Source organism: Pleurodeles waltl, chromosome 7 (genome assembly GCF_031143425.1).
Source record: "Pleurodeles waltl isolate 20211129_DDA chromosome 7, aPleWal1.hap1.20221129, whole genome shotgun sequence".
In the NCBI taxonomy this organism is placed as follows: Eukaryota; Metazoa; Chordata; class Amphibia; order Caudata; family Salamandridae; genus Pleurodeles; species Pleurodeles waltl.
Window position 1 is genome coordinate 81,540,303 of NC_090446.1, and position 23,791 is coordinate 81,564,093.

At 46.9% G+C, this 23,791-nt stretch overlaps 1 protein-coding gene across 1 annotated transcript in view; it reads left to right on the forward strand.

Moving 5' to 3' along the window:
* The window catches only part of LOC138246838 (uncharacterized), a 62,223-nt gene that overhangs the window by 36,093 nt on the left and 2,339 nt on the right, over nt 1–23,791 (forward strand). Inside the window, exons 6-9 of the mRNA XM_069201593.1 lie at nt 810–850; nt 13,333–13,585; nt 17,744–17,881; nt 20,875–21,057. Coding sequence (XP_069057694.1) covers nt 810–850; nt 13,333–13,585; nt 17,744–17,881; nt 20,875–21,057 — 615 coding nt within the window. The remainder of the gene's footprint in view (nt 1–809; nt 851–13,332; nt 13,586–17,743; nt 17,882–20,874; nt 21,058–23,791) is intronic.

Sequence of the window (23,791 nt, forward strand, 5' to 3'; positions counted from 1 at the left end):
CCCACGAGGACGCCGGCTCAGAATGGAGCCGGCGGAGTGGGAAGGTGCGACGGGTGCAGTTGCACCCGTCGCGAATTTCAGTGTCTGCAAAGCAGACACTGAAATTCTTCGTGGGGCCCTCTTACGGGGGCCCCTGCAGTGCCCATGCCATTGGCATGGGCACTGCAGGGGCCCCCAGGGGCCCCGCGGCACCCCCTACCGCCATCCTGTTCCTGGCGGGAGAACCGCCAGGAACCGGATGGCGGTAGGGGGTGTCAGAATCCCCATGGCGGCGGAGCGCGCTCCGCCGCCATGGAGGATTCTCAAGGGCAGCGGGAAGTCGGCGGTACACCGCCGACTTTCCGTTTCTGGCCGCAGCTGAACCGCCGCGGTCAGAATGCCCAGCGGTGCACCGCCAGCCTGTTGGCGGTGCTACCGCCGACCTCCGCCATGGCGGTAATTACCGCCAGGGTCAGAATGACCCCCTATATGTGTGGAAGGGGTTTAGAGGGAAGGAAAGATGTGAAAAAATGCCTGAAGGAATGATGTAGTGAAGTAGATCAGGCAAAAGGGAATAAAGGAACAGATGGGGGGTGAGAGAGAGAGAGAGAATGAGAGAGAGAGAGAGAAAGAGAGAATGAGAGAGAATGAGAGAGAGAGAATGAGAAAGAGAGAGAGAGCGAGCGAGAGAGAGATAGAATGACATGTAGTTGAAGGACTGGGGAGGTGTGAGAAGCAGATGGGTGCAGCTAGGATGTGGTTCTGACCCTACCGCAAACCCCTCACTCTGATTATAATTCATGCCGTCTCTCTTCCTGGTTATTTTTCAGGACCTGGGGACTCCTACAAGAATCTACAGTTTAGGAACAGGGTAAGATTGAGACCTGCTTCTGCCTTTTCTGGGCTCAGTGCATATGAAATCGAGGTGCGTATCTTTAGATGGGTGTTTTTGGGAGTTACACCTCCCTAATAAATATATTTTCTCACACACAGTTGAGTACAAGTGTTTTCAGTCAGATTTCACCAGAGATTTTTACACATGCACAGACAACCCCCTCCCTCCCCGACACACGCACTCTCCCCTCTCTGTTTTGAGTCTTCAAAATGTTGATTATTTTTACAAAATTGTTTGTTTTGAATTACTTAGTAACCATATCAAACTGCATCCTCTCCCTTTCTACTGCCCCAAGCCCCGCTCATGCGCCTTTACATTATATGCCAGCGTGATTGTTGGAAAATCTGAAAGTTCACACAACCCCAGTCTCACTGACCAAGATACCACCCTGATGAAATCAAGGCCCTGGCTTGCGTTTCACAGAGCACAGTTGAAATGTGAGCACATCCATGCAGTGCTGGGTCCTCCAGTGTACCCCAGTCCTGAGCTGTTCCGGTGCCAGGGCGGGGGGTCCAAGGACAGCCTTCGGACAGCAGGACACTTGGTTCGTGCTTAGAAAGTGTGGACCAGATCACTAAGGGGGTCATTACGACCCTGGCGGATTACTTCCGCCAGGGCCGCGGGACGCGGTGGCACCGCCGACAGGCCGGCGGTGCCCCGCGGGGCATTCTGACCGCGGCGGCTTAGCCGCGGTCAGAGAAGGGAAACCGGCGGTCTCCCGCCGGTTTCCCGCTGCCCCCAAGGAATCCTCCAAGCCGGCGCAGCTTGCTGCGCCGGCTTGGGGATTCCGACTCCCCCTCCCGCCATCCAGTTCCTGGCGGTTCTCCCGCCGGGAACCGGATGGCGGGAGGGGGAGTCGCGGGGCCCCTGGGGGCCCCTGCAGTGCCCATGCCAACGGCATGGGCACTGCAGGGGCCCCCGTAAGAGGGCCCCAAAATGTATTTCACTGTCTGCATAGCAGACAGTGAAATACGCGACGGGTGCAGTAGCACCCGTCGCACCTTCCCACTCCGCCGGCTCGATTACGAGCCGGCTTCATGGTGGGAAGGTCGTTTTCCCCTGGGCTGGCGGGCGGCCTTTCGGCGGCCGCCCGCCAGCCCAGGGGAAAACTTGGAATACCCTCCGCGGTCTCTGGACCGCGGAGCGGTATTCCTGACGCGCAACATTGACGGGCGGCCTCCGCCGCCCGTCAATGTTGGAATGAGGGCCTAAGTCTGGCTAAGGTTATTCTTTACCAAGAGTGACTAAACTAGATAATAATTATGGGCCAGATGCATCATGCAGTTTTACTATCGCAAATGGCCCAATTAGGATATTCGTTAACTTATTACCAAATCAACAAATTGGAATTGTGACTACATACCGATCCACAGCATTATGATTGCGTCATTGGTATATAGTGAAGATCCACAGCATAATGATGGCATTACGGGTGAATGATGGGCATCCGTGGCCTCATGATGGCATCTAATTATATGTTGTGGGTATCCAAGGCATCATGATGGCAGTATGGGTAAATGATGGGTATCCAAGAGGTGAAGATGGCATTATTGATATATGGTGGGCAGCCATGGCATCATGATGGCATTAGTGATATATGGTGGGCAGCCATGGCATCGTGATGGCATTATTGATATGTGGTGGACATACAAGGCATCATGATGGCATCTAATGATATGTTGTGGGTATCCATGGCACCAATGTGGCATTTTTGTAAGTGGGAGGCATCCACTGCGTAGCCTAGCATCGTATGCTCTGGCCGTCTAGTCTGATGCACCAACTGTTACGTTATCTGCGACCAAAGATTTGGATGGTGAGTTGACAACACTTTACTGGTTGAGGAACAACTCTTGTATTTTACATTGCTGATGACAAGACATGGTTCAGGGCTGTGAAAAGGCTTCTAAGAATTGCAGTTCATGTGCCAAACTGCTCTCGCAGACCTGTCCCTTTCTTGTCCATGCTCTCACTTATCCATCAATTAATGCACTAATTCATTCCCGAACTCATCAGTTCATGCAGCCTTTTCTATACATTCACCTCTGCATCTATGCATCCCTGCTGTCTCTCACTCACTGGTCCATTCAAGCACTCAGTTGCTAAATCAGTCACTGCCACTGCTGTATGCACTTCCCCTTCCACCGCATTGCTTCCCTTTCTGTTGCAGCCTGCACACCCTACACTTGCACCTCACGCTGCTTTTGCCCTCACACACTGCCGTCTCCCCCTCCTCTACCTACACATGCACGCTTCTGTGTAACTATCTATCACCTCAATCAATCATGTATCCATTCATTTAATCATGGAATTAGTGTCATATTCATTCACTCACCCATTCACACAAACAAGCACCGAAGCAGCATTTAACTTGCGAGTCAGACCTATACAACCTTAGACATCACTCATTCTTCCTGCATTGCCTTCACGAGCACTGAGACCAGGGGTGGCGTGAGCTGTGCTCAAATACAAAGTGGGGATCATTGTAAAGTATGTCAGGGCATAACATTGGTACTGAAAGTGTACTCTACCAGTACAGAACCTACTCTAGGCATCAAGCAGACACCCTTACACCATGGTGCAAGACGTATGTGGCACAAGGCAGCGTACAGTGCCCCTGCGACAGGGGAGCGGGCAACAGTACCCTGGGCAGCATCATGGTGGGCTCTGTTGGCCCAAGGCAAAGCCGGGGACCTGTTTCTGTGTGTCTGAAGTATGTAAAGTGAATTAATTCAGCCCGGTATTTTGCTGAGATAGAGCAAGATTTGCAGACTGTAACCTCGGAAGCTGTGAACAGGGGCTGCCTCTTTGTTTCTGAGATGTGCTGTGTAAAATAACACACAAAGAAATACCAGGTCACATGAATTGACTGTACATGCTGCATGTGCATAAAAAGAGGTGCTTGGCAGTGCCAACAGAGCTCGCCAGCAGAGACCAGTGTAGATATGGCGCTGTAATGCCCTTTCCGGGCAGCAACAGAGGAACATGTATGTCCTGAAAAGTAACTGAAGAAGTGTGCCCATCAGGCTGGCATTCCGTTGAAGGAGCAGCTGATAATGCCCTCGCCCCACCCTACAGTGCTGGTGATCTCAAAGATCATCTTGGTTTCAGTAGCATTTCACCCCCTTCTTGCCATCGGAGTTGGAATCATGCTCAGACAGTGGGCGCAGAATGGTTTCAACTGCAGAAGCGTGAGGCTGGGGTGCTGCAGAACCCCTGCCCCCCAACCTCCACGTCCCAAGCCCACAGCCTCTCCCCTCCTCACTATTCTAATACTGGCTCTGCCGAAGCACCTCACTCATATCTAACAGCAGTGCCTGCAGCGCCCCCTGCTGTTCCAGGGGCCAAGAGTGGGAACCCGTGCCAAGGCTCTATGTGTAAAGGTCTGCCAATGCTCTATGTCCTGGCCCGCCTCACTGTGGCCTGCTTCTGCTCTGCACATTTACGGTACTCTATAATCCCATGCAGCCCCCCGCCAGATCAGTACTCGTGGACGCAGAGTTTCTCATGTGTAACTTCGGGCACCCTCGGCACTTCCAGGGCGAACAACCACACATTTCTGCCGGTGCCCCGGGCAGATGTCCCGGTTTTTGGGGCAAAGGTCAGGTCAACCTGCGCATCAGAAGTGAAAGGTGTGCTCTCATTTCATATGCACCTCTAAAGTCTGCCTGCCTGCTCTGGGGGGGAGTGTGTGTATATATATATATATATATACACACACACGCGCGCACACAGACACACACACTCTCTAGCGTAGCACAGGCTAGATATAAAAGTGTGACTAAAGGATCTAGTCCTACTTTTATGTCTAACCTGTCCCGTTTTTTTTTTTCTTTTTTAAATCTGTTTCCACCCCACAAACATCTCAGACTTTACAACCATCACAAAGGTTGTTAAGTTTAAGGCTCTATGGAAACTTGTGAGAAATTTTTCAGTTGTGAGAATATAGAAAGTTTACAAGTTTACCAGAGGTATGCAGGAGAAATATAAACTTTGCTCCCCAAGGATTTCAGCACGCGGCCGTCGGACAGCTCTGCCAATGCATCTCAGTCCTGCCTGGCATCACCAGGCCTTCTCCAGCCCTGCAGTGTGGCATGCACAGGCGGCACTGCCAGAGGGTACTGTACTTCAAGAGCCTGGCATGCAGCACCATCAGGTCCTGGCATGTAAACATAACTCCAGTGCAGAAGATGCCCCAGATCCAGCCAGATCTCTTTCCTGGCAGCTCTTATTGAGCCAGGTGCAGGATCCGGGGAACACGCTGAATGTGTCCAGGTCCAGCTGCCCAGCAGCACCAGGGCTGTCTGTTTTGCTCTTGAAGCAGAATCCTGCAGGGGCGAGGGGTTTATTGGTTTTCACTTCCTGAACCTCCCCACAACAAAGGCCTGACCGAAAGGGCCATCAGCCTTTCTTTGGCTGGAGTCTCATCCAGGTTTGGAGCTCTGGAGCCCAACACTGAGATGCCAGTGCGATGGAGGGGCACAAAAGCACCCAGCTGGGTATCACTTCGCAGGTGCTTAGGCGAAACATTGATCTGGGGGCAAGTTTTCGACTTTGTGCTACTACTGTATGCAAGAAATAGGCGTGCACTGAAATAAGGTCAGATGTATGTATGCGCAATTATTTAAATAGCATTTACTTATTTTTTATAAATTTAATTTCGTTTATAGCGCTACTCATCCCAATATTAGGTGTCAGAGCACTTTTTATCACACACATTATACAGAAGCCATCAATCCTACAAATGTATCAATAATTGACCAGGAAAGGTAATATAAGACATTGGGGGTCAAGCTGTAGGCGTCACGTCATCCATACTGGTAGGCTTTATATGTTGCGATTGCTTGGCCTGGAGAAACATAAAGTCAGGATTTGAAACATAATTAAAATGGATGGGGTTGTCTGTGCTTTTAAGACTTTCCCAAGTAACCCATTTTATCAACCTTAGAAGAATGAAATACTGGGATGAGCAATCAGGCGCTAAACCCATCCCTTGCAGTTTGTAGGCAGCTCCTTGATGCTTTTCATAGGTCAGTGAGCTACATTAGAAGGATTGTAACTTATGTGAACTGTACCTAAATAATATTGGTGACAAAATCAGTGACCCGCTGAGCTATCTACATTAAATACAAATCAGCATGACACGCGATGTGATTTGCTGCAGGCATAGCCACCCTCAATGATACTTAATGAGTACAAAATGAGGCTATACAAAGCACAGCTCTCGCAAGCAAATACATTACCACCGGAGTTTCCTTACCATTATGATTTTCCCAATAAAATTGCTGGGCACAGAAATATCCCTGCAGCAGCTGCCTTAACCCGTAAGATATTTCAAAATGGTTTGTGACCAAATAAGTGAACTAGAACAGGTTTGTTGCCGCGTTTGGCCTCTTTTGCAAATGCCTTAGCGACTGTGTAGATGGAGAAATTGACTGTCAGGCTTTGCTTTTCATGACTCTGTCCCTGGTGACTCCACCCCCTTTCTGCTGTAACATCTTGAGCCACTGTTTGGGTTACAGAAGTATTTTTTCCATTTCCAGTGCTGCATAGCTCTGCCTGTGCCCTGTGCACCCCAATCGTGACCTACCTAGCTCCGGCTCGGTCCACCAATGGACCTCAGCTGGCACCCACAGTACCAATGGGTATTTCAGCAAAGGAAGCTTCATATGGGCTTCTCAGTGCACATCAGTGGTAGCCTAGAACACCCTGAGATATCCCTGCACTGGAACAAATCACGTGTTTACCCCTAAGTTCTATAATCATTGTTTACACTTCCCTTGATGTTCTACTTCTAGGCAAGGTCCGCTTTGGGGCTGTGCGACCGGTGCAGCCGCACCTGGTGCTGACCTCGGACGTGGGGGGCGCTGTGCTTAAAATGATTTATGGATTAAAAGCACGGGCTGCAGAGGTCCGTATGTGTCCAACAGTTTTCAGGGAATAAAAAAAATATTAGGATAACTCTAGCGATTAATGTTCCTGCTTGAGAGAGATCAGAGTGTTGTCTAGAGGCAGTTTTGACTAATAAAGTAGCGCGGAGGGTTAATGTGCCTGCTGCAAACAACGTGTGCCATGCAGATCGCAGGACTGTGTGTGTGTGAACTCTGAGAAGGGCTATAAAAACTGAAATGCATGTCAGAGGGGCAGTGTTGGAGGCTGGTGGGGAGTGAATTCGCGCATGGGTGCTCGGCCAGGGCGCCTCAGATCTGGGTGAAAGCAGCCCCTGATAGCCCAGTCCTGGGCCCCAGCCCTCTGGGCTCGCCGCTGCAGTTAGTTTTACACAAGTGGGACCCTGGACCCTTCACTGCAGCAGTTCAGAAGTCAACATTTTCCAGCTGTGATTACAGTTTTCTTCCCTCCGCCCCACCTGAAACCCTCGCCCTAGGAAAGCAGCACCCACATGCCCTCCAGGGCGCCCTTCGCCCCGGCAGGCTCGCACTGGCCCCCCTTGGTTTCCTGCCCTGCACCCTTCCTCTGATACATTTCCCCCCGTCGCGGTTTCGGGGCCAACGCGATGCTGTGAGTGTAGAAACCGTGTTTTGAAGTCAGGGCGAAAACAAGTGTGTGACATTTTCCCCTCACTGTATCTGGGTGCGCGGGCGGGGCCTACAGCTCACAATATTCATTTCCTAAGATAACAACCTTTTTTTTTTACCCTTTATCGCCCTCCGGAGAGAGGAAATGAGATGTGGTGGGGGGCATGGGTGTCAGACGTCTCTGCTTCAGGTGCATCAAACCTATGCCAACTTTTATCGGGACTGCGACCTTTGACCCGAGAGTGCACACAGACATCTGCAGCAGCTGCATCAACCCGACGAGCTGCGCTACTTATATCCACAGGCCTCACATATATATATATATATATATATATATATATATTTTTGCGGTTTTATACAGCGTGAACTCGACCCGAAGGAGCGCTTTACGTGAGCCCCCGTTAGGTTACACAAGGACACATTCATTTTTGGTAGGCACGGGGGAGATCGAGTGATTTGCCCAGAATCACGGATGTTGAGCCGACGCTGAGACTCGACCCTGGTTCCTCAGCTCCAAAGTCTGCCGCTCCGGCCGCTAAGCCACATCCTCGTCTCTCAGTAAGCACGTGATGCTCTCGTGCCTGGACAAGAGCTTGCAACAGGCACATTAGTCTGCAACCAAAACCCATTTAGATCCAAGGCAGGGGCAGCTCCTTTGCAATGGCGAAGGAGCATCGCCCCACTGGCTGAGCCAGCAGCTGAAAAATCAAACAATATTTTAAGGTGCATGGCGGAGCTGGTGCATGGGAGCAAGGAGGATGGGGAGCAAGGAGGATGGGGAGTGGAGTCCGTGTACTAGTCCGTGTACTAAGTGCGCATGTTAGTTTGTCCGGATGTCTTAAGCCGGCCAAACTGACATGCGCTCTTAGGTTTCCCCAACCCGGCTGTACGACACAGCCAAGTTGGAAAAACTGCCAGAGTCCCATGAAGTGTCTAAGATGCAGAACAAGCCACTTAGACAAATCCTGGCACTGCTCTCATGTTAGGCATAGCATGAGAGCAGCACTAGGATTGCATGGGGAGCACCTTAGCTGGTGTGCCAGGGAATTCTGGGACACCACATCGAGGGAAGAGGATCAAGGCGAGCGGCGGTAGCGGCAGCAGAAGAAACAGGTACTTTTTTTTTTTAATGTAAATTATTATTTTATTCCCCGCCTGGACCTCTCCCCCCAACCCAACCCTCCCCTTGAGATTTGCAGCGGCTGCCGCTGGATCCGAGCACAGAGCCAAGGACCTTAAGACCATCTCATCCGCTCATATCTAAACAAACAACTCTCAGGAAGCCCACATGTCAAAGAAGCTTGCCGGCAGTCTCACAGCGTCGCCCCAAGAGGGCGCTCATTATAAAAACAGTTCCAAAATGGTCTTGTTGATTTTGGAGGACAAGGGGCCCCAAATGGAATTCATTAATTGTGCTCTATGCTTTGAAAATGATTGCACCAGGGCGTCTTTCAGCGTTGAACCACTTGAATGTTTACTGGCACTTTATCACTCTTGGAACTGCAAACTTATCCAAAACAAAGGGCCTGATTTAGATCCTGGTGGACGGATTATGCCATCACAAATGTGACGGATATCCCATCCACTGTATTATGATCTCCATTGGATATTATAGAATTGTAATACCGCGTATGGGATATCCAGAGTAGTCCCCTCCGCCAAGATCCAAATCAGGCCCCAAGTATTTTAACTCTGAGATCAAACACACAAAAGGGGCAATTTGTCTACCCACTGGCAATCGCTTGGGGTAACATTCTAACCCATCATTGTTTGGCCCACCATGCCACCTCGGTTTAGACCCAGCCATATACAAATTAGAGGTGTCCCTGCTTCAAAAGTAACTGAACAGCCTGGCCAGGTCCTCCCTGAACCAGAACCGGTTTCACTCTGATTGGGGCTCATGGGTCCTCCCATCACCTTTTGAGTGTTTGATGTAATACCCTAAGTGGCCACGGACATGCCCAGATGTGGGCCCTTGCTCGCTGTGCCACTAGAATCGAGCTACACCCAAATGACGAGCCCCAGTCAGAGTGAAACTTATCTTGGGTTGTTTATGTTCTGGTTTAGAAGGGGCTTGGCTTGGCAGTTCTGTCGGGGAAAGTTCCAAGCAGGGTCAGGATTGACATCCCGGGTCCAAACTGAGGTGGAACGGTGGGCAAAAGAACAAAGGGCTGGAAGGCTACCCCAAGAGATTGCCAGTGGTTAGACAACTTTAAAGGATTCCTGTCATCACCTTACGTGTTTTTGTTGGTTCACTCTGAAATCACCTGCCTACTGCGATGGGACAAAATTAAATGGCACAATCCTGCCCTCCGCACGCACTCGTACACTGTACTCATACACTGTACTCACTCACCTGAGGCTATTGTGTTACATACTGTTCCGCAGACATAAAAGGCAGTACTTTGCTTGAGAAAAAACTGTAGCAAGTGTGTTTTATTTGTTAGACATGTTAATTTTGTTTTAGGGGCCTGCCCTTAGTCAATTCTGTTCATTGCGTCATGAGCCAAATGTCTGTTGGAACTGACTCAACAATGCAGATTTATCAAAACATTACGGTGGTGCAAAGTCACAAAAAGTGACGCAAACGTGCAGCAACTTTTGACACAGTATTTACTTTCTAGAGTTAAATATTTTTGTGCTGATAAGATGCCCAAAAATCTACACAATGGCACTTTCACTTCTTTGCATTCATTTTCATGACGTGGCGTCCTGTGATTGGTGCTTGGGCGATCCCAAACTAGCACCCATGGTTTTGACACAAACCCTACCTATTTTATGGCACACCCCTCTTTCTACTAACAGTTGTTGAGAGGGCTTTGAACCAAATAAAAATGCTGTCCCATCGCATTCACTAGCAGGTAGAAATGTTTTTTTTTCTCCTAACTTTTTCACACTGTGGGAAAGCTTTAACCATACTGTATCGTACTAGAAGTGTACCCTACCAGTACAAAACCTATGCTGGACATCACACTCACACCTTTTATTTATGCTGAAATGGTGTTTGCGCGGGTCTAAGAAACTAAAAAAGAATGCCAGCACACAATAGGAGAGCCGCAGCTTAGCAGCTGTCTCCTCCTTGTGCATCGGAGCACAGTTCAGCAGCTGCGGTTGTTGCGCTGTGTTAGACATGAAAATAGTACGTTTCCCTCAGAGTGTCTGGTCCCTGCTGTGTGTGAATACATTTCTCGCTCTCTGGTTCTCTTAGCCTCACCTCTCCGCATAGGCACTTGAGCCTGTACAAGACAATGTTCTGATATTCACAGTTGATGTTAGTGCTTTTGAGAAGCCTTATAAAATTGGCTTGTGGCTTAACACTGATGTAGGTCCTGCTAGGTATCACACAAGGGGCACATAAAAGGAATTACATTAGTGACAAAATTCACCTATCCCCTGAGCATCCAGGTCACTTTTACAGCCACTCTCCAACAGCTGAATTGTGAAGTTGCAAAATTTCCACACCACAAACATCTCAAACTTTACAACCATCACAAATGTTGTCAAGTTTAAGGCTCTATGGAAACTTTTGAGAGAAATCTTTCAGTTGTTAGAATATAGAAAGTTTACAAGTTTACCAGAGGTATGCAGGAGAAATATCAACTTTGCTCACCCTTATGTGAAAGGGCAACCAGTGGCATAAAGCAAAATAATAGGGTCCCCTGCAGAATGTATTAACTCCCATGTTGCATGAATATTCCTAGGCCTTAGGCTGAATGCAGCATCCCATGAACGTGCGGCCTTCCTATGTCATAAGGGCAGCAGGGCCCTGTGTTATACACCTCCTTAACTGTATTTGTTTGCATTCGCGTTATAATTACAGCACCTACTACCCCTAATATTGAAGTGCTTTACTGAGGGTAGCAAGCTACTCTAGAAGCCAAGATTAGTGGTTAATCCAGTGTTTTTTTGTTATGATTGTTTTTTGGGTTTAAACCTGTGCTCTTGAGTAAACCATTCCTTGCCTTTAATGTTTCTTTGTGGTAGATTTGTAGGCATTGATGATCATTACTGTGTTCATGCCACTAGTTGGTGGGATGAATAGATAGGCTAGAGGAGGTTTGTTAATTGTTAGTTTGCAGGGATGTGGTTTCAAAGAAGAGGAGATTGTGATCTACGAGATGAGATGTGGACAACTGCAGAAATATAATAATAGAGAGTATCAAAGACAGGCATGCAACTTAGGGTCGGCCTTAGTCGTCTGTTTATCTCTTAGTTCTTAGCCTAGTAAGAAACAAGGTTGATTGTTCTTCGCCGACCACCATAGCCCCCATTCACAAAGGTAAACTTAGATTTGAGTCTAAGTTTACCACTTTCTGGTAATTCACAAAGGTAAGGTACTACTAGTAACATTACTACTTGTAAATATACTAGTAGTAACTTTACTAGTAGTGAAGTTACTAATAGTAAGGTTACTACTAGTAAGTTCACTAGTAGTAAATCTACTAGTAGTAACTTACCTTTGTGAATACCCAAAAGTAGTAAACTTAGACTTAAGTATAAATGTACTATTTTTTTGCATTCACAAAGGTAAGTTACTAGTAGTAACTTTACTACTTGTAAATTTACTGCTAGTCAGTTACTATTGTAAAGTCACTAGTAGTGAAGTTACTAGTAGTATCTTACCTTTGTGACTACCAAAAAGTAGTAAATTTACTCTGAAGTCTGTTTATCTTTGTGACTCAGGCAGTATGTCTTTCAGTCATGGCACTGAACATGATCACCAGCAACTCCTACTCACTGGTTGCTCTTCTACTAAGGAAGAAAAAGACATCACCATAGTGTGGAAATCCTGCAGGGTGTCGTGATCTACCACAATAATCAGTGCAGAACATCAACCTGCAGCGTCATCACGTGCAGATTCTCGACTATCACTGGACCCTCCAGGTAAGTATGTGTTGGTAATAACTCCACACCTACACAGCATGAAGATAAATAAGTCAGGATGCACCAGTGAAGATGTATTTCATTATGGTAAATGGATGTGGAATTCAGAGCAGTAAATGGACACTTCTGTGTATTAGCCTATGTTGAAGACATAGCGGGAGCCCATATTTCTTCTCTCAATGTTATTGCAGGTTGATATTTTGGCTCTCGATAGTGTGACGTACACCCGCACACAGATTAGACTTCTTTCGCAGCTCTTCTCCTAGAAGGTGCTGAAGGTGTTGATGATAATGCAGGACACCAAAGGGCCCCAGATAGCCAGATAAAGTAGTAGGAATAATCCATGGCAAACCCTAGCAAATGGTAGCTATCCGAGTGTATAGCCACCAACCTAGATACAGCCATGATATCCGCCTTTGCTAACAGCATCTCTTCTGGCCTTTCTATGTTCCCTGATCTGCCAACCATGGTTGCTTTACTTTGTCCCACTTTAATCTCTTCTTACACCCAACGGAAAGAGGCATTCCCTGTAGGCTGTACTTGTTTCTTCGATATGGCTTCACTGTGTCACACCAGGCACAAAGAGGACCAGTTTTCAGGATATCCAACAGGAATGCCATTGGGATAAATTTACATGCATAGGACCTTTATTGAATGCTTGCATATAGCCAGTGGTTAGCATGGAATTCTGATAGGTTCACTTGGGCTCCACAGGTCTATGTTCGATTATTTCTTAGGGAAAAAGTCACCAGTATTGATTAAGTTCTTCATCCCAAATGATCACTGTCTGGCCACAGAATGCCATGACAGGTCATTTATTTTCAGATTGGCAAGGATGAATTCCCACGAATCCAGCAGAACAGAATCTTTCATCGTTCCACAGATCAGTTAATTTCATTGTGCAAGTCCACTTGTGGGGTTCCACCATAGTTTTCCTGACACAATTTTCTTTCATTGTGCCAGCCTAGAGCTCCAATTTACTAAACATTAATGGGTGCTCACTTCCAATTATCTTCTGACTTCTCGGTTTGTCATCTTCAGGCTCTGCTACAGAATAAAACTCCTCTGCTGGCATCGGAGAAGACGGAGACGACCAGATTGGCACCATTCCTAAACGGAGGCCTGGAGCTACCAGTGACCAAACTAACGAACTGTAGTCCGCCTTCGCCATTGGTAGTAGCTGAGAACAGAGTGCCGAGGTGGAGCTCTGCGGTCACGCTTGACATGCCACCAAGCAGGAGCGAATGGGGGACTTCGGTCTGTTCTCTCTGTCAACCCATGGAAAGAGATTCAGGTAAGGACAGGAAGTGACAGCACCAGGCTTGCCCAAACAAAGATAGTGTGAACAAAATGCTAGTTGGTTTGGGTGGTGAGTGCTTGGGCCTGAGAGTCGGCTTATCAGCATGGACATCAGTTCACCAAAATGCCTTAGGAAGGGAGTGGTAGTGACATCATGCACCATTTGACCATCAGTGGTATCAGAGGTTTGACCTCTTGTCCCTCCCTCAGCCTTCACAAACCTCTCATTTGCCACAAAGTGGGTAAGGGGAAAGCCAGGTGTTTAAATGGTAACAAGTAAACAGAAGTTAGAGGCCTTTATACTTTTCTGTTTCTGCTGCACCTGAGGCCAGTGGGTAGCAGGACGCGAGCCAGGGTAACTACCCAAAACTGACAGCCACTTTAATGAGGAACAGAGGAGGATTGTGTGGATCTAATCAAGTAACTCATACAGAAGGTATGAAAACATGTTATGGTGAGCATGAGGTGCAAAGCCTTGTGGGTTAATAGTCATCCCATCCTCAGCATCTGGTGAGAGGGGTTGTCATGCCACATTGTCTGCATATGAAGTGCACACTAAGTAAATAATCGCCTGTGGAAGAAACCATCAGTAGGAGATTCTCGTAGAACAGGAAAAGGGAGTGAGAGAGAGCGAGAGAGACTGGCTCTGATGCTGGTGCCTGGTCCAGGCCAATGTCACTATTGTAGCATACACCTCGCCTACCATCAGTTCATCACGTTGTTAAGAGTCCACACTTTACCAAGTTCGCATTAGTCTAATTCTGCCCATTATCCAAACCCTTACCCTTATTGAATAGTTATCTCTATACTAAACATTACTCTAATCCTAACTCTAACCTCATCCCTTATTCTTACCCTCAAACTTGCCTAAGCATCACCCTTGCCCACATACTAACGCTTACCCCTATCTGTGTAGTGAATCTCATTCTAATCCTAATGCTAACCTTATTCCTTACTCTTACCTTCACGCTCACCTTACATTCACCCTTAACCATGTCCTAACTCTTACCCTTGACTGCACATTGAAACTTTTTCTAATCCTAACTCTAATCTTATTTTTTACTCTCACCCTTAACCTTACCCATATCCTAACGCTTACCCTTATCTGCATCCTAAACCTTATTCTAATCCGAACACTAACCCTAATCTTTACTCTTACCTAACCATCACCCTTACCCATGTCCTAACTCTTAACCTTGACTGAGTATTGAATCTCATTCTCATCCTAACTCTAATCTTATTCTTTACTCTTACCCTCACCCTTCCCCTATCCTTAATCTTATCATATCTGTATATTATACCTTTTTCTGTTCTTTACTCTCACCCACCCTTTACCACACCGTCGGCCTTATCCATAACCTTACCCAGTGCTTTAAATGGGATCAAGACGTGCAGGTGCTCACCAAACTGAGGGGCATATTTACAAGAAAGTTGCACATCGGTCTCGATGTGCCACTTTTCTTGCATCGCCCCTCCCCTACCTAATGACACCATGGTTGCGCCGTGTTTACAATGCGGCGCGCCATGGCGGTCGATAGGACAATAGCGTCAACATTTTTTATGCTATTGTGGGGCTCTGCTTCACCAGTGTCAAAAATGTTGACGCTAGTGCAACAAAGCACAGGGAGGCCCATAGGTTAAACGGGGTGCGCCACTGCTCTGAGCAGACGTTAAAAATGACGGAAAAAATGGCGCAGTGAAATGTTGTAAATTTCGCTGCATCATTTTTTCAGGCCTCCCTGAGTCAGAACGACCCCCTTGCATACATTATGCATGGTGAAGGCTTAATGGGACGCAAGGGTTTACAAAGTGGGGCAGTGCAAGCATCCTTATTGCCGCCTTAGCATTATAAAAAAAATATGCTAGGGGACTCAAGGTCACATAAGGGGCTTGTAAATATGCCCCTAGGTAGGGGAAGGGAGGAGTGGGTGGTTTAAGGGCTTGATTAATAGGCAGGCATTTCATGACGACCATAGCCATGAAACAGCAGCACCTGGTGGTCTTTGCTGGAATTCAAGGTGGGCACAGAGTCCCAATACTGGCAATCAGCCCAATGTTGCTTACCCTAGACTTGTTTTTTTAAAGCCTGACAAGATAGTGCAATTTTTACATTCATTTGCTAAACAATACATAGTGAAAGCACAGTAGAGCAATATTCCAGCCCTATCATGATGTGTCTACTTGTGGAATAGTATTCTCTCACACACCTTAAGACAATTTTGACAAAATAGTGGAAAAAGGTACACATTTAAGACCCCCTAAAACAGTCTAGAAATATTTTGGTGGTGCAGGCAGTTCAAAACCATTGGGTTGTACTTGGTCTTGATTCAAGGCCGGGCCTATCATAATTGTTGTCCACCTTTGGCGAGCTGGAAACTGGCTGCAACTAGTCATCACTTCAGCATGCAGAACGAGTTTTCTTGCGTTCTATCCTGGTTTGGAGAACCACGTAATTAAGACTAGCCTTGTGATTGACAGTGCAGTGGATACTTGCAAATTTATCAGGTACGTTTCCATGATTAATAGGGAATGTACATTATTTTAGACTAATCGCGCATAAATTTCAGTTACATGTTTCGGTTGTATACAGGTATTTCAGCAGTGCTTAATTTGAGCCAGTGGTTTCCAGTGCGTGGCACCGGCACTTATCTTTGAGGGTCGGCGCTTATTTTTCTGCCTCAAGCATTTACTGCGAGCAAAAAGAGACAAATGGGAAAGACGGAGGAAGAGAAAAACGAAAAAGCGTCACAAAGAGAGAAAGCAGAAAGCCTACTCTTGAAGTGAAACCCAGAGAACAGCCAGAGGGGTTTTGTCCTGATCAAGCATTAACCCTGGGTGGTGGTACCACCTCTTGGCGCAAAAGTGGCCCTTTTTATCCAAGATTCTGTGCATGGGTCCACACCTTTTCTGTGGCACACACATCACCCCCATCCAGTATGTAGGAGCATCAGATACCAGCCCCTGGCACCATCGAGTTAAGCAATGTCTCTTTTTCCCTTTGTCCATGGCAAATGTGGTTGGCACACCTCGGTGCCCTCCCAGCTCACCCACAGCTGAAAACTTTCCCCTGGAACAAAGTGTGACCGTGGGCAACCACAAGCGCTCTCAAGGTCAGCAGATGGGAGAGGGTGCTACGGTTCAGCTCGAGGCCAGAGGACCCAAGATGCAAGAAGACACTGCAGGCCCTTTAACATGCTGGCCTGCCCCCATCAAAAGTTGAAAAGGCACAGATTTATGCAAGTAAAGGGTGTGGGATCTTGTGTGTACTGTGCTGTATACATCTGTGCTGGTATTTGTTTTTGGTGATTTGTGGGAGATACATTTTAATGGTTTGTGGAGTTGTAGTATCAAGTATAGATTTAGGCTGGGATGTGGCGTGAGGGGTTGTTATAAAATAATGTGTGTTAACATATGGCCTGAGGAGACTTGAACACCCCACCACAGTTGCAAAATGTGTCTGTGGATGTTTGTGTTCCTGTTCCAAGAATATCTGGTCGAGTAGTTTGCTCTGAACGTTCCCTTTTGGGATGGTCCCAAGACTGACTTGGATATGGTTGGTTCCTGTCTGTAATGGTGCAAAAGCGATAAAATGGTGTGTGCCCAGCGAATTACCAGTCGTTCACATGAATTCAAGCAGTTCTATCATCCCTTTTCCAGTCACAATTGAGGGTTCCAGCTCACTGTGCCACCACCTATGAGCCCCAACAAGCTCAGATGTGTGGTTGGTGTCTATAATTGCAACGTGGGCTAGCATGGTAGCTGGACAGTCCCTTTGGGGTGGGCGAAGGCTGATTTACATCCAAACGGTCTCAGTCTCTAATGGCACAGATGAGCTCAAAACAATGGAATTGAAATGCACACAGACTAATCAAGAGGGGCTCAGATTAATTCCGGCATTTCCATCAAGCATTACTGTGATGACCAAACATACAATTCTACACCCTTTTCAGTGTAAGGGATTGAGGAAAGTAAAATTGTGACTATTGGACATCCAAAATTTTAACTGCCAGTGCTGTATTGTATTATATTTGTGGGCATGGGTGCCCATCTTTTAAGGGCCTGTGCTGTAAGAGGATGGGGGAATGACAGTGCCAGGGGTGTACCCGCTGTTTCTGATTCCGATGAGCAGTGCGGATAAAGAAAATGTTTTCAGTTTCAGAGACCCGCAGAGCCAACCCCAGACTCCATTGCAGCTGCTCCTCGCTGATGAATGAGTACAGTGACAACTTCCTGCCAAGCAACAAGAAAAGGCACACAGGCAACCTGGCCTCGAGTGGCATCCTACTGCTGGGTAAGGGAGGCTTGAGGAGGTGGAATGGACTATATTCAGAGGCACCTGGGGGTGAAGGAGGACTGTCTTATGCATGCCTTGCTACCCATCTGAGAAACCTGCCAGGCAAAGGATCTCTCTAAGATGTACATTATACTGACCATCTGAGTAAACTGCAGGCGAATGAGGGCTGTCATATGTGCACCATACTGACTATCTGTGGAACTTGCTGGGTGAGGGAGGCTATCACCTGTTCTCTAGACTGACTGTCTGAGAAACCTGCCAGGCAAAGGATCGCGCTAAGATGTAAATTGTACTGACCATCTGAGTAAACTGCAGGCGAATGAGGGCTGTCATATGTACACCATACTGACTACCTGTGGAACATGCTGGGTGAGGGAGGCTATCACCTGTTCTCTAGACTGACCGTCTGAGAAACCTGCCAGGCAAAGGATCTCGCTAAGATGTACATTGTACTGACCATCTGAGTAAACTGCGGGCGAATGAGGGCTGTCATATGTGCACCATACTGACTACCTGTGGAAATTGCTGGGTGAGGGAGGCTATCACCTGTTCTCTAGACTGACCGTCTGAGAAACCGGACATGATAGGGAAGGTTTTCACATGCACACCATACTGACCATTGGAGAAACCTGCCAGTAAGAGAGGCTTTCACTGTACTATAGACTGAGCACCTGAGAAACCTGCCAGGCAAAGGACATCTTTAAGATGTACATTATACTGACCATCTGAGTAAACTGCAGGTGAATGAGGGCTGTCATATGTGCACCTTACTGACCATCTGAGAAACCTTCTGGGCAATGGAAGGTGAGCAAGACACTTTACTGGCCATCTGAGAAACCTGCTGGGTGAGGGAGGGGGAGGAGCCCTATGTACACCACACTGCCCATTTGAGAGATCTGCTGAGGAGGAGGGACCCCCAGAAGTACCACAGATGTATGAGTATGCCAGAGGGGGAGACGAGGGAAGCTATCAGATGTACATGAGACAGAATGACCAATTGAGATGTTTACCCCATACTGACCATCTGCTGAACTTCCCGGCTGAGGGGGACTGTAACCTGAACTCTAAACTGACCATCTGAGAAACCTGCCAGGCAAGGGAAGGGTTGCACGTGTACGCCATATTAACCATCGGGGAAACCTGTAGAGGAGAACGGGCTCTCAAATGTCCGGTACACTGTATGATCACCCGAGAAAGCTGACATATTTACAGGGATTGGCCATCTGAGATAGTCACACTGTTCTCACCCTCTGAGGAATTTTTCAGGTGGGGGAGGCTGTCACCTGTACTCTAGATTGGCCATCTGAGAACCCTATCATGAGAAGGAAGGCTTCCACATGTACACTGTACTGACCATTAGAAAAACATGCCAGAGAGAGGGGGTCACATGTACTCTAGATTGTTCATCTGTGAACCCTACCAGGCAACCCTGATTCGATAGGAACAGTAAACCCTGAACAGTCAGGACAGGTCCTCCCTGAATTGAAACGTAAGCAACCCAAGAGTGGTTTCATCCTGACTGGGGCTCCAAACTTCACCCGTCTGATGAGCCCTAATCCGACTGTAACTGGTCTTTGGTTGCTTGTGTTCCAGTTCATAGAGGACCAGCCTTGGCAGTTCGGGTTTTACGGTCCCTTTTGGAGAAGGATGGGGACTGATATGCATGCGGCTGGGTGTCACCTTTAGTGGCATGGTGGTCAAAAGAACACTGGCCAGTGGTTAGACTGCAAGCATTCCTCCCTTCACTTTTTGTGTATTTCATCTGTGAAACCGGTCATGCGAAGGAGCACTTTCACATGGACACTGTTCTAAACATCTGGGGAGCCTCCTGGGTGAGTGAGGCTGTCACATGTATTCCAGACGAACAATCTATGTGGCCTGCTGCATGAGGGCAGCCTTTCTAATGTACACTGCACTTTATGAATATCTGAGAAACTTGCCAGGCAAGGGAAGACTCTCAGATGTACACCAGGCTGTACAGCATTCAGAGAATCCTGCAGGAAGGGGAAGGCTGTCAGATGTTCACCAGACTGAGTATCTGAGAAATCGGATGGATGATGGAGGGTTTTCACTTGTACACCAGACTGATTGTCAGGGAAAGATGCTCAGTGAGGAAAGTTGTCAGATGCACACTATACTTTATGAGAGCATGAGTAACCTGGCTGACTAGTGCCCCACTATATGACCACCTGAAAAATATGCAGGATATGGGTTGAAAGTCTATTGTACATCATACTGACCAATTGAGGAACCTACCAGTGGGGGAGAACTGTCAAATGTTGCCATGCTGACCCTCAGAAACCATCCAATGAGGGCAGGTTGCCTGATTGAAAAATGTGAGTAGAATCTGGCTGGTTGAATAGAGAGGGGTAATGGATGCACATCATCTAGTCTGCAAAATGTTTTGGGCTGCTCATGAGGCTCTTCCTAGAAAAGCTGCCAGAAAGGCACTCCCAGGAACCCCATTATTGGATAAAGTGGTTCTAAATGAATGTCAGACTGCCTTCACCTTCTGGAGCCTACTCAAACAGGATGGCCAATAATCCTTCTAACTTTAGTGTTACCCTTTCAAAGACGCCTCATTCTCCCAATCTCACCTCCCACCCTTTGTTCAGTGACAGAATGTTTGACTTCACTCTACCACTTGTTCTGTACATTTACTTCCCCTACTCTGGGCCACAATGTTGAAATGATCAACTGAATGCAGCAGAAATTCAGTGGAGGTCGTGTATCCTGTGCATGCAGCATGACTGTAGAGGGAGGGCAGGGAGGTGGGGGCTCTACTCATGAAGGTCCAGCTCTGAAACATTTAATAGCCTAGTGCCTTCTCCTTAACTCATAGGATGGAGATCTGTTTATCTTCATGTGCAGCCCAGCATTTACCTGTCCATCATTGAAGGGGACACTCTGCAGCTGAACGATGGCCTTGGGTGACAAAATAATCCACGCAAGATACAATGCACTGACGGTGGTTGTCTTTCCGTTCACAGGGATCTCCCAGGCTCAGATAGCCAGTCTTCCGATGAAAGACCCACCCGAATCGAGCTGTCAGAGGGAGAGTCAGGGGCATCCGATTTTGATGTGCGATCTCGTGGCTCCAGATTCGGTTATGGAAAAAACCAGAGTCACCGAGACTAACCAAGATTTAGAGGATGGTCGATCGCAAAAGAAAGGTGAGTGGGGAAGTCTATGGCAAGAAGGTTCAGAGACAGGTTACTGCTGGTTCAAGATGCTCAAGGTAAGATGCATTGATTGAGGCTTGATCATTACATGTCCAAAGACTGTCTTCCTAAAAAGAAAGAATAGCTCCTGAAGAGGACCGCCTGCGAGTTGTGGTGAGAGGCACAAGCTTGACTTCACTTCTGAAGTCTATTGAGGAGGTAACACATCTGCCATTGTTGTCATTGCTAATGTTGATTTGGTTGGATTGACACACTTGATAATAATGATTTGTAATGGAATAGGGAAGGAATGGAATTATACATCTTGATTTTGGCTGATGGGTACTTCATCACAGACTTGAAGAGTTTGCTGTCTGCCTTATTACAACTGCATTATATCTGAAAGCAAACTGTAAGTCAGGATACTACTGTGCTAACAACATGTAGGCAGGTGTCAAGGATCCAGTATAGACCAGGATGTCTCGTTTTAAGGCGTGTTTGCATGGTCTGTGCATGGTTTCTGCAGAGATGGACTCCTGCCCTCACAGCACACATGAAGTTGAAAAGTTTGAACCCAAACTTTTCCCTCAGGATGAATGGTACAGCCCCAGGAGCAAAGGAAAGGGATGTGTGTCACTACCATCACTTCAAACAGGACATCCACCCTTTTTCACCAGTCTATCACAATGCTACCCCTAATATTAAAACTCTCACTCCCTTGCTGACCCGTTCAGCTTTTCTTACTTGTAACGCAACTTCTCGATGCTAAAACACGTCTACACACACCTACCTTTTTAAAGAACATCTTATAACCAGCCCTTAGACCAACAAGCATGCCTTAATATTTTCCTTTCTTATTTAAATACTTCTTTAGTGTTGAGGAAATGCATTACACCCTCCCTTCTCCCCACCTCGCCTTGCCTTTGTTATAATGTATTCAGGTGACATTCACAAACACTTCTACCTTACTTCCGCTCTCCGTGAGCTGCTGTCCAACTCCCACAGTCCTCCACTCTGCACCTAAACAAGCACTTTGCTTTAGCCTTCCTTAATGCAACAAATAATTTCGGGCTTGATGTACTGTAATATGTGATCCAACTTTTATGAATGGAATACTATTTTGAAAATTGACTTATGTTCTAATGGGTCAGATCGCAAAATACAGAATCATAGGGTGTTGAAGAATTACCTGCTTAATTAATATTCATAATGCAGATAGCAATATGCGACCCCCTGGGATTGACTGCAATCATGGAGACAATGGCCTGCAAAACACAGCAGACCACCACGTCTATGACTGCAATGCGTCTGTGAGTGGGTGCGTGAGGGTCTGAGTGCAGCTGCGAGTTTGTCACAGGGGTCTGAGTGGGTCTGTGAGTGGCTGCGTGAGTGTCTTGGTGTGTCTGTGAGTGGGTGTGTAAGGGTCTAAGTGGGTGTGTGAGTGGAAGAGAGAGTCTGAAAGAGAGAGTGTGAGTTATAAAGAGAGTGAGAGGAAGAGAGATAGACAGTTTTTTAGACTTTGATGGATGATATACTTAGAATGAGATATTTCTGGATAAATTGAAAAGAGAAATGTCTTTGCTAATTAAAGAGTGAGATCACCTTTTAGTATGAACCTTAAAACTTTTGAAGTTTAAAAGACAAATAAAGAAGGAAAATGAACAGAGGCACACCAGGAGTGGAAAACCTCAACTTTCAGTGACTGTATCCCTTAGGACATACGTGACTCCTTACTGTGATGCTTCCAGACATACCTATGACATCAAACCCACGCATGTGATTGGAAAGTAATGTGGATGTTTCATCACTAAGAAGGTTTAACAGTCAAAACACCAGTAAATAAACAAACACCCTGACAAGGGATACTAGAATTTGACCCTGCAGCCTCCTGATTGACAGCACGAGACCTCGACCATTAGGCCAGAAGCGACTCTGTTCTGCTCTGCATCCAAACGCAACTATAACATTCATCCCAAACATACTGCCAGTCTTACTCTTTACAGATCTTTGCATGGAGAGACCATTGCAATAACAATCTCTCTCTCTCTCTGTTCCATCCCACGATGGGGTTTTAAAAAAACAAGCGTAGGAGATCACGCTTGTTTTTTTTTTTTGCCACAAATTTTCAGTGATGCCACAGATTTTCAAAAATGGTTTTAAAAAGTGCTTTTTTTGCTCTTTCAGTGTCCCTCTGAACCCCGACACCAGAGCTAAGGGATCAGGGTGCCTCTACCCTGACCCCTTTTCCTTTTTTGTGTGTTTTTCACTGAAGCTGAGTCCCAAGATGGCTACCCACACTACCTGGCTGAAGTGTTCGCAGCCAATCAGAGCTGTGAATTTTCCGGCACAAGCTCGTCTTTATTCACGAAGTTGTCACGGCCGGAGATATACAAATGTATTCTCCCTTTAATTTCTCGAAAACTACTGAACAGATTTACACCAAATAAGCCAAAGCACAATCTGCATACCGAAAGCTAGCTTTCTGCCAAATTTGGTGTAATTCCATCTAGTGGTTCGGCTGTAGTCATATTCAAATGCCCTATGGGAATTAACATGGGCAACGCAACTGTTTTGAGACCACCCACATTTTGTTTCATCCTCCACTTGACGGATCACCCCGAAACAGTCAGTACACAACAAGAATCACCAGGGCACTTTTTTGGGAAAATGTAGTGAAGATTTGTCAAACGGTGTCAAAGATATAGGCATGTAAAAAAACGCTATTTCTGTGGAAACCTGGTCCTAA